The sequence below is a fragment of the Epinephelus fuscoguttatus genome, linkage group LG4, assembly GCF_011397635.1.
Source record: "Epinephelus fuscoguttatus linkage group LG4, E.fuscoguttatus.final_Chr_v1".
Taxonomy (NCBI): Eukaryota; Metazoa; Chordata; class Actinopteri; order Perciformes; family Serranidae; genus Epinephelus; species Epinephelus fuscoguttatus.
In genome coordinates, this window is record NC_064755.1 from 45,674,714 (window position 1) to 45,686,928 (window position 12,215).

A 12,215-nucleotide genomic window follows, 5' to 3' on the forward strand; every position below is an offset into this window, starting at 1 on the left:
CTTTATTGTAATGTAATGGAAAAGTGTTTCTACTAGTTGACATCTGTCTGGGAACAGGTTTTAATGAGCAAATGATAGTGATCATGATGATGGGGCTGGGCGCTCAGGTGGAGCTGCAGCCTCCTGATACTCAACCTGTTGTAGCTGCATGTCAGACTGTGTTGTGTCAGACCTGAACAGTGGATCAACATGGAGGCTTTGTCAGTGTCACATTAGACTACAACTACCAAGAAAAAGCGGCGACATGCTATGATCCACCTCACACACAAACTAGCAAACAAACTCTCACCTGACACAATCGGCAGCGCTGTGCAGCTTGCATGTGTGCTGCTGTCATTTCATTCTGCTCACAGACTGATTTAGCGTAGCACATGCAACATATAAGCCCCGTTTCCACTGAGCAGTACGGTACAGTCATTTTATCTGTTATTGCTTTTATCCGTTTCCACTGTGAAAAGTTGTGGATGGTACATGTGGAGGCTCATGTAACCACTGTTCATACTGTGGAGAGTTTTATTAGTAAACTGTAACTATAAAATGAAAGAGAAAAAAATAACTTCATTCACTGGGCCGACTGCCGGCAACTTTTAAGGTGGAACGTTAACTTGTAATGTTACTCAATGCATGAGTTGATGACGTGAATCCATCAGCACACCTTAAATTTCACTGTGACAACTTTGACCATCACTTTAGTTTTTATATGACACACACTTTTAGTAATGACTTTAAAAATATAGATTCATTTGGAGCGGATTATGTGAAGGTCATATATTCTAATCCTCACTTCCTGTGGGCTACAGCAACACTAAACCCCTGAGCTTGCCTGAGAAGGACTAAATGCACAAAGCTGCTATTTTTAAATATCCCATGGAGAGAGACTCTCACTGCAGCCTGTTCTATTTTGTTGTGAAAATGTGGGCGTGCAGCCTCGTTCTGTGGACGATAAACCAGGTGCAGACTTCCATCTGTGTCACCGCTGATGAGGAAATACAGCGAGTGCTGGACGGAGCAGTGAGTGACAACAACCCCGCCCACATTTAAGAGGACTGTCTGAACACACCGAGGGTCTAGGTACCATGTCTGAAGGCTTACTGCTGGTTCCAAAGGTGCTGGACTGAAAGAGTTTGGTGGAGACGGGGCTATAGGAAAGTTCTCAGAGCAACTGTGAGCAAGAAACGGTCAGAAACTTTACCTTGGTGAGGAGGTGTGGTTGACCCCATTGCTAGATATGATTCATTCTTTTAACAGATGTGATCGTCACCATGGTAACATAATTTCTACCTGTATGCCTCTCAGGTAGCAGCTACTACATGCTGCTGACAGGACTACGACAACAAGCTGTGAGGACACTGATATTTTAACAGAGGTCAGTGTGTATTGAATGGATGGATGCCTCAGATGCATTTAAACACAACTAACTCTTATTTTGGGTAATAAAATACTGTAGATAAAAAACATCAAACACTGTAAACAGATCACTTTATAAATAAGGCTTAAAGGCATTAAAGGTGAATTCTAAGGATCTAAAGGATGATTTGTTTTAAACAAACTTAATTCAGTGTGAAGCATCTCTCATAGTTCAATGTACTTTCTTCTTTAAAATATATATAAAAGCATCATAAATGTAAATTCACCTCCTGGGCCCGAAATATTTACCTTTGATTTCCCCTTAAGCAGATGTAAAGTTAGAATTATTGTCCACATTATGTCGTTACAATACAAACAGTATACATTATTCTGTTGCTGCAGCTCCTCGCTGAAGCTTTATGGTGTTTACACTGAGTGAAATATTAAAACTCACGGCTGTTTTTAATGTTGTTATTCCACCAAATGGAAATAATCTAGATGTCCTCTGCTCTGCGTCTTTTTACTAATTGGAACTAAGGGAACCAAACCAGACAAAAAACCTTACCTACAACACAATAAAGGCACTTCACACTTTTGGCCCCACTGTTCATCCTCTCACTGAGAACACACAGGCAGTCTGCTGTGAACCTGTCTCACCAAACTGTCACCATCACTCCTCAGTAAATGACACATTGTGCTGTAAAGCTTACAGACATCTGTTTAAGCTCCTGCTCATTCAGACTAAAGGGCGGACAGAGTCTATTCATGCTGCCACAGTGAGCTGATACCAGATTCAGACTGAAGGGTGTGGAAGGTACGGAGGCTGTATGTGGACAAAAAGCCTCCTGCAACATGGAAAAAATGCTGGTCTGTGACTCAGCTGCTCCACCACTTTGGTCCGGTGAAATATCTCAACAACTGTTTGCTGGATTACCATATGGTTGGTACATGCATGTTCCCCAGAAGATAAATCCCACTGACTGTTCCTCTACTGCCACAACAAGGTTGAAATATAGGTTATTTTTCTTTCTGCTTTGTTGTCAAATGTCTCAAAAACTTCTGGGTGAATTTCCCTGAAATTTGGTGTTTCATGTCTCTGAGTAAAACATCTCAACAACTGTCGCATGGGTTGTGATGAAACCTGATTCAGACATTCATCCAGAATTTGCATCTAAAAATGACCTTAAGGGCCGTCCACACCAAGAACTATAACTATAAATATAACTATAAATATACAGTTTTAAAAATCGTTCTAAACTCAAGTGGAAGGCAGCATCCACACTACAACTATAATGACAACGATAGCAGTGGACGATATCGTTCGGATCACTTTCAGAGCGATTTGATGAACGATAGAAACACTGACAGCCAATCAAAATCCATCCGAAATGACAGATTGAGATGTTCATCGCGTCACTACGTCACTCAGACTCATTCAACATGGCGGACAATGTACGAGAGTGGCAAATCACCGAGGTACAAAAAAATCCACCCCTCTATGATAAGAGTGATCGACTTTATAAAGATGCGACCAAGAAGAGGGACATCTGGGACGCAATCAGGCGCACCCTTGGCATAAGTGGTGAGTGTTTTTGTTCACGGAGATAAGATGTTTATGAATAGCCAACGCTAGCTGTTATGCTAACTAGCATTACCTCACGTAGCTAAACATGAATGACAACAACTGTCTCGCCTCCTTATGATTATTATCACCACCGTTCACGGACCAAAATTAGCACCATTTAACGTTACCAGCTGAATGCTGGTGAAATATGCAAGTGGCTGGTAGATTTGCTGCACTCATCCCTCCCCTGCCGACCGCACCGAGCAGTGTGTGTTTGGCGTAACCTAGCAACACAATGATATCGTTCATTGGTGTGGATGCTGCCATTGTTATCGTTATAGTTAACGTTGCAGTTATCTTTCTTGGTGTGGACGGCCCTTAAGTCAACATCATTTCTCTTAAACAATAATGAATGTTTCAACAACATGAATGCAGATCAGAGAACACTACATCAAAAATTTCGGCTCAATTACATCTCACAAGGTTCACAGACTAAACAACCGTCTTATACTAGACACCTTTTTTCCCCACATATACAACATGCTAACGTTATTAGCCTACGACCCTGTACTAGCATGAGCGGTTACATATAATGAATGAATGCATGAATGAATAATGTTATTAGCATTAGCCTATGAAATTTTAGAATGCATGTCAGTCTGACTTTTCCTGTACTCATATGAAGCCAGGATAAATCACATGCTGGACCAGAAATGACATTGTGTTGAGACTTTATTGCTTCTTATCTGTGAAATTAAAGCAAATACAATTTCCACTGATGGAAATCATTTTCAGCTTACAGAAATAAACAGGACGTCTGTGTTACTGTGACATGTAGTTACATTTCTGGGCAGGTGCACGTCAGGCTACGGTACAGGCTACGTGTTCACGCAGAGCCTACGCTGTTGCTTTATGAAGAACGAAATGAAGCTCAGAGTCTACAGCTTGTCCTCAGACTTCATACATTTCCTTTCTACTTTGCCAGATGTTTCTTTGGTCCAGCATCTGCTTTATTAGACACTGGGTTGCTCGTGTCTGAGAGGAAACTAACACACCATTTAACATTTTACATAAATTTACATTTTTAAGAGACTCAGTAGGACAATAAATGGTAAAATATACAGTTTTATTTATCTGACAGCCTGTGTATGGACACACCACTTATAGTGAAAGGTCAAAGGTCACAAACACATCCTGTGACACCAGGATGATCAGAGGACACGTGCCATACAACCGCTTTTATTAAATCTCTAGTGTTTGTTTACTATGTCGAGCTCTCCTCAGTGCCATCACTTCCTCTGATCCAGAGAGATCAAATAAACTCTGTGTGTGTGTGTGTGTGTGTGTGTGTGTGTGTGTGTGTGTTTATATTCACATGCAAATCCTAAAATGAGACTGAAGCGGGTAAAATCGGATTCATGTGATTCTGCAGAGAAGGACGACATCGTTTCCCTTAATTATATTCTGAAAGGAGACATGAGAGTGTGAACTGCTCTGAAGTAACACAACGCTGCACTGCAAGGATCAGGGACACACACACACACACACACACACACACACACAAACACAGAGACACACACACACACACACACACACACACACACAAATCCTGTGAACAGTATAAACACATCACCAAGTCTGTACCTCTCTCAGACTCTTCCTTTCAGCAGGAGGTGTGACAAACATTAATTTCCTGGTCTATTCTCGGTTAGCAGCTAACTCGTGCACATACTGAACGTACCACTGAACTGCACTCTACCTTCCTCTCACTCCACAGCAGGTGTGTGTTTGTGTTGCAACAAAATAAACAAAGTGTCACTCAGAGCAGCATCTAAACAAACACAGAGCCTTTACGCCGCTGAAATCACTCAACACCAGAACTTCCTGTCTCGCCGACTGACAGGACGATACTCTCATCTTGTAAACACACAGGTGAACTGTCAGAGCATTTTAACGTCTTAGCAGTGAAGTCACTTTTCATTTTGTACATTAACTGCTCCTTGTCACTCACCTGCGTACGACCACTCGATGTCCTCTGAGAACTTGCGTTGGTTCCTGTATCCATATCCTCCAACTGCAAGAGAGACAAAAGAGATGACCATTGAAGAGATTTATTCATGTGCTTTATTCATTACTTAAGCCAACTTTGTCTCTGTTAGCACCGCTAACATACAGAATAAATGTAGCGAGACAAATGAACTTTAAATCCCTGAGCCGACAGGTTCATCAGTGGGTTGGACCTTAATGGTTTTTTATGGTTTAGCTGTTGGTGTGTTGTTACTGGTTTAATTTGATTTGCAGCCCGACATCAAGTCACTGAACAGCTTCCAAACAAAACCAAAAACACCAACAATACTCTGAACTCAGATGCAGATGATCAGAGAGTCAATTACAGCTTTAAAAATGTGACATTATTTGTCATGTTGAGTTTTTATTTGTTTCCTATAAACCTGCTTTGTGTTTGTTTTACAGCTCTGAAAATCAGAGACAACTTCCTACCTCCTCGACTGAATCATTACATGACTTATGTATGTGTGCAGCATGCAGCATTACTCAGCCCCGAGGGGTTCCCTAAATCACAAGTACACAACTTGTTTTTCTTTTGTTGCTGTATTTCTGTCATTTTGTTTTGTGCAAATAAACCTGAATTCCAGATGTGCTTCATTTCTAGGTTATTGACTTGCTTTTAAACTCTGCCTTCAACGTGTGGGTCAGTGAGTAACATTTGGGTGACAAATCTCGCTCCGTATTTGTGCCAGGTTGGGCTGCAAGTCGAACCCATAAAATTCCACTATTGTAGACACCCTTCAATATAAAGACATCCAGAACAACAGCAGCACTAATAAAACTCAACACTGTATTCTTCAGACACAGGATTCTAGTGACGGCTCAGTGAAGCTACTTTGAAAGCTCTGCAAACTACAAATGACTTCAGACTGGGAGATGCTGAACTACAGCAAAGCGTCCTCAGGAGATATTTAGTTTGATTTACTAAAAAGTAGTTCAAATTACTGACAATGTTCATGTGGTGCAAAATTCTAACAAAAATAATACAATAAAAAAAGAAACATCAGCAAAAAAAAACCAAACAAACCAAAAAACACTAAATTGAGTTTTGAGCAAAAAAATGCTGACTTGTCTGCAGGTCATAAACCAAAAATAATTAAATAATTAAATGAATAAAAACCTCACTAATCATGGGAAAAGTGCAGGAATGTCGACTTTGGTTTTATACATAATGGCATTAAAAAAAGAAAAAGTGTCACTGAAAAATAAAACACAGGCAGAAAATGCTTTTTATTTTATTTATTTATTATTTGTTTGCATTCTGACGTGGTGTTCAATCTTCAGATTTTTATTTAATGTCACTCTTTTTTCAGTGTCAGTTCTGTTTTTAGATAAATACTTTATTTTCATTGCATATTAAACACAACAAAATTAGGTTGGCAGTATCCACTCCATTTAGCAACATGAATAAATTAATGTACTGCTGTACATGTATGAATCCCAATATTTTTTGAAAATAAAAAGTCATAAAAACTAAATCACTAACAAAAACTTGAAACTGAAAATAGAGATTGAAAAGAGACGCGTCATTGTAATGACAATGTCATTGTAAAAAAATATATATATACACTTAAAAAGAGTGATACAAAAAAAATCTAAAGCTTGTCATGAAAAAAACCCACATCATAATACAAAAATATCAAACTAAAATAAACTTAAACATTTTTAATCCCTATGTTTTATACTTAAGTGGATTGAAATTTAATTTTAGCGCTAAAAAGATGTGTTCATAAATAAACAGAAATAGAAATAATCAATACTTAGGATTAATTGTGATCAGAGTAGGTTCAGTTACAGTAGAGATGCAATAGTAAAATAAAATTAAAAAAAATTATCTCTTTAGTGGCCCATAATAAGTTGTAGTTTCATTAATGAACTACACACACACACACACAAAAAAAAGAATAAATAAATAAACAAAGTATGTAACCTCTTAAATCACAATACAAATATGAATGTAGTTTCACAACCAGCAAGCTACTGCGAAATGTATTACATGTATTTTACTGTGCAACAACACTGTGGAGGCTGATGCATTAGACTGCAAGAACAAAACTGCACAGATAGTAGTTTCCACCTCAGGAAAAAAACAGAGCAAGAATTCATGTTACTTTGGTTCAGACTGAAAAATCTCAACAGCTGCTAGATCGAAACATAGATTTCAGTTTGTCCACTTCTTTGCTTTGTGGTTAAAAACCTGCTCAACACAGTTCTGCTGTGTTGCCTCTTGTGTTTCGCACTTTGTGACCCCACTTTGTTTAAGTAACACTGTGTAGCATTAGCTTTAGCATTAGCAGCTGAGTCAACATGGTAAGCCAGTGTTGGCTGACAGTGAAATCATTTCAGCCAGCTGTGCAAGTTAACAGTGATCACAATCTGCTGTAAGAGACACCATCAAGAGTCTCAAAGTTAAAGATGGCCGACGCTACCATACAAGGTGCCACCTGCTACTTAGCAACTGGTTTGTCTCCTTGTTTGGGAGAGGAAGAGCCCTCTGCAGGAAACCTCCTGAACACTGGAGGAATTCCAACGAGGAGAACTTTCAGCTGGTTACAATCTGCAGTCTTCACCACTGTATGCCATTAATCCTCTTAAATCTTACACAAACTAACCTTTAAATGTTTTTTGGGGCGTTTTAATGCTTCTTTAGGGAGTCGCAAATAAAGAGATGGCAGGAAATGAAGGGAGAGAGCGATGAGGAACGACATGTAACAAAGAGCTCAGCTGGACTGGAACCAGGGATGTTGTGTTTTATGTTCGGCGCGTTAACTCATAAGTCACCAGTGTGCCCCTCAGAGGGGGATATTTAAGGGCATGTTTAGCTGCCTGACAGGGACCAACCTGTCACAACACCTGAGCTCAGCCCAAATTCAAAGTAACAATGGCCATTTTTCTGCCCAGTCTGCCATACTGATGCCTGATCCGCAGCACACCAACCTCCCTACCTCCTCTTGACCTTGCTGACCAACCTGCTTCACTCCGACTCGATGTATATAATGAGCTCCTGCGCAGTGACATCATTAACCCAAGCGGCTGTCCAGGCATCTGTCACATTAATGAAGTGGAGTCGACGCCCCGAGGGGCCGTTAGAGAACAACACCTCATTACCATAACAGAGCACCGAGGGCCCGACTGGGAAACACAGAGCAGAGGTCACGTGACACGAAGGAGAAATACGGTGACGTGATGAGGTGTGTGTTTACAAGCAGTCACAATACTGAGAGAAATGTTGGGAATTCATTGATGGACTTTCCTCCGAGGAGAAAAACATGCACTTATATTTTATTACAACAGAGACCACCTTGTGTTTCTGCTCATAAAGCTGCGCTCCAATAACTGACTGGATTATGTTCCAACGTTTCCTTCAGGCATCAGATCACACCGGCTGTGAACGCTGCCTAAAGGTATGTTCACGTGTTAAGTTTTTCAAACTTAGCGGCATGAGAAGCTGCCAGGGTTCATAAACCACATCTGCCATGAAATAACAAACAATCAAACAAACAAACAAACAAACAAACAATGCACCTTGTGCCTTTTTTTTCTCGGCAGGTTGGAGCCAAAAATCTGAGCAGGGGTTGATCTCTCAGAAACATGGTGAGTCATTTTAAAACAGCGAGCCAATCACACTGAATGGCAAACTGGGTTCATGTTTCTCACAACAACATGAACAAACAGGGAGAATTAAGCAGTATCACAGAGACGGCCTGAGGCGTCACACCTACGACTGATTCTCAGGCGTGCTGATATTCAGCACAACAGCATGACCTTTGACACAGCAGCTCTCCAAGTGACATTTATTAGTTAGCAGTAAAAGGCCACAGCAGATTATGACTTGTTTGTTTGTTTGTTTATTTAATGATTTATTTAGCTCTGCCAAAACAATCGCAGCAGGATTTACACCAGGCAACACATAAACATTCCTGCACACTAGCTTGCTACTTCGTGTACGTCAACATGTTCGGACAGCTACTTTGTGTTATGTGTGTTAATCCAGGGTGAGCCGCCATGTTAACGCCTTGTTTACTGAATTGAAAAGACGTATGAACAGCTGAACAAGTCTAATGACAATCTGACTGTATAACGTTTAACCATATTTTAGCAGAACATTAGTCAGATTCACAATGTGTTAAAACGAGATAAACAAGTTCTTTTTAATTAAACAAACTCACTTGATGATCAACAGGCAATTGAATTACAGGTAATAGCATGTTAGCTAGTTAGCACACTGTCATATGGTCTCAATTCACCGCAAAAGTTCAGTTTTTTAACGTACTTAAGGCAAATGATCTGCAAATACCAGAATTTTCCATCACACCAGACTGAAAAATTACAGAGGGGAGGAGTTTCACAGGTACCTTGGATATCACAGAGATTGCCATAGGAATGAATGTACTTCTTCGTACACTTATGTAGCTATGTGGACACGAGGCTTAACTGATGTTGATGCCACAGTAGCTCAGTCCAGAGGGACTTGCGTTGGGAACCGGATAGTTCAAGTCCCCATCCAGACCAAACATGGAGCATGGTAGTCTGAGAGGTGCCCGTTTGCCTCCAGGGCACTGCCAAAGTGCTGCTGAGCAAGGCACTGAACCCCCATGAGCAGCCCCCCCTTCACTCTGACATCTCTCTATTTGATGCATGTGTCGGTCCTGTTTGTGCACGTGTGTGTATTTCAGACCTGCGTGTATGAGAACAGAGTGAAAAAGTTTCCCCTCAGGGATTAATAAAGCATATCTTCTTCTTCTTCTAAAACATCTGACACCATGTTTAGAATTTCTATTTTTGGAACTGAACCGTGCATTAGGTGCACTGCTGATATATATATATATATTTACACACAGACTGATGTAAGGACTCATGGGAAGTTGGCAGGAAGAAGATGACCACCAAACTACAGACCACTGTTTGAGACCAACAAACATTGTGAGATTTCGTGGCCGTGATTGTGGCACCAAAACATGGTATTTGAAGCTAAAACATGATCTGTGGTTTTTGTGCCTAAACATAACCACACACTAACCACAGTGCTCTTGAAGTGTCAAGGTGTAAACATATCCACTACATATATGAATGTACAGATCTGACATATCCACGATTTGCAGAAATGTCAGCTTGGAGGCTGCAGGTCTGCTGAGCTCACATGTAAAAACAAATGTTCAAACTTGGCAGCACCTTTCTACATTATGAGAAGTTGCCAAGCAAAACGCAAAAACAATGCACCTTGTGTCTTTGTTTCTTGGCAGGTTGAAGCAAAAAAACTGAGAAGGGTTTGATTTCTCAAGAACATAGTGAGTCATTTTAAAAGAGCCAGCCAATCACACTGAACAGCAAACTGGGTTCATGTTTCACACAACAACATGAACAAACATGAGACAGAGCTTTCAAGTCTTTCTGTGGACGATAAACCAGGTGCAGACTTCCATCTGTGTCACCGCTGATGAGGAAATACAGCGAGTGCTGGACGGAGCAGTGAGTGACAACATTTAAGAGGACTGTCTGAACAGACCGAGGGTCTAGGTACCATGTCTGAAGGCTTACTGCTGGTTCTGAAGGTGCTGGACTGAAAGGGTTTGGTCCAAACGGGCTTTTGTGGGTTTTTTGTCTTGTGGGGAAAGGGTGTTGACTTTACACCCAAGTGGCTAAGATAAACCTTAAGTCTCTGATGTGCAAATAAACATCAACACAACTTTACAATAAAACTACCTAGTTTTAAGGGCTGCTGACCTCAACCCCATCTAACCCCTTTGGGATGAACCAGAGCAGCCATCACAAACCAGACCTGATCAACCAACATCAGTGCTGGACATCACTGATGCTCTTGTGGCTGAGCAAATCTCTGCAAATGTCCCAGAATCTGGTGGAAAGCCTGTCCACACACACACACACACACACACACACACACACACACACACACACACACCTGACTCTGTCGGTCACATCCAGATTATAACTCAGATATCATGAATCCTCCACATGAACCAAAATGTACTCAGTGTTACAAACTTCAAGCCAAGACAATCACACAGTCAGAAATCCCTCTGAGTGTTTCCAGCCTCCTCTCCAAATTAAATTTCATGTCTCGACCTGTTTGTGGTCGGTTCAGTATTAGTCTGCAGTAAATTAGGAGATGAGGTCTCCTGCTGCGCGGTGTTTATTCCCTCTGAGCTCTGGATGATAGTGGGTCTAATCCAGGATTACATGTTTGACAGTCTGCAGAGCGAAGAGGTCGCCTGCGGGGCAGCACCTTCAGTATGAAGACCTTCAGAGAGGAGGTACAGTTGTCTCGTAAAACAGGTGTTTTGCAGGCAGGTTGCCTTTAATCTGACTGCTTTAAAAGTGCAGGAGCTGCACTGGATTAATTGTCTATGAGAAGGAGGAGATCAGAATCACTCTGAAAGTTTGGATCAGATTGGGCTTTAAAACTTCCTGCAGGGTGGATTTTACTGTCGAGAAGAGCTGCAGCAGATGGAGGGACTTTCTACATGGTTCAAATCATTCCAGGAAAAAAGAAATATATCTTTGAAATAAAACAATATGGTCTGTATGTAGGAGAGAATCTCTAAATAAATAAAAAATAAATTGTGTTGAACTGTGTGTGCGTGCTCAGTATGATGCCAATACAAAGATCACGTGATGTGATCCGAAGCTCCAGAACAGCTACTAATTGACCTTTTTTAGAGTTTTAAAATAAAATTTGCTTTCTTAATTTCATATGTCAGGATCATTAAATGATTCAACTGATGCACCAACACTATAAACTTAACAGCTGGGTAATATGAAGAAAATCAAACATCAAACACAACAATTTTGTCCGGACTGAGTGGAGTCCTGCGGGGTGAAGCTGTGAAGGCTGCGAGCGGAGCTAGCTGCTAACAGCCACCGCTGCAACTAACAAACTCCACAAATCCATTCAGCAGCTCCACCATCCACAGTCAGACACACACAGCTGATTATTTACTGCTGAGTTACAGCTCACAACTCTCACCAATGGCTGGCGCTCCTCCGGTGTGAGGCTCTTTGCTGGCTAGCAAAACATTCTGGTGTAGACTATTCACTTGAGTTTACCAGCCTGTCGCTCATGTGGCATTTGAAGATAATTACGAGTATGGCTGTTCTTGACTTTCGATGTCTGATAGTCCCCCACTAACAATCATTACTATTACATTTTGAATTTTCATGGACTATGAAGGATAAAAATGACTAAAATGTGGCTAAAACCAAAATATTTTTCTCTCAA

At 40.8% G+C, this 12,215-nt stretch overlaps 1 protein-coding gene across 4 annotated transcripts in view; it reads right to left on the minus strand.

The window, feature by feature from the left end:
• The window catches only part of ptprz1a (protein tyrosine phosphatase receptor type Z1a), a 132,551-nt gene that overhangs the window by 81,922 nt on the left and 38,414 nt on the right, over nucleotides 1-12,215 (minus strand). For all 4 annotated transcript variants that reach the window (XM_049574193.1, XM_049574192.1, XM_049574194.1 and 1 more), the window contains exon 2: nucleotides 4,923-4,985. In XM_049574193.1, the coding sequence (XP_049430150.1) occupies nucleotides 4,923-4,985 (63 nt within the window). The remainder of the gene's footprint in view (nucleotides 1-4,922; nucleotides 4,986-12,215) is intronic.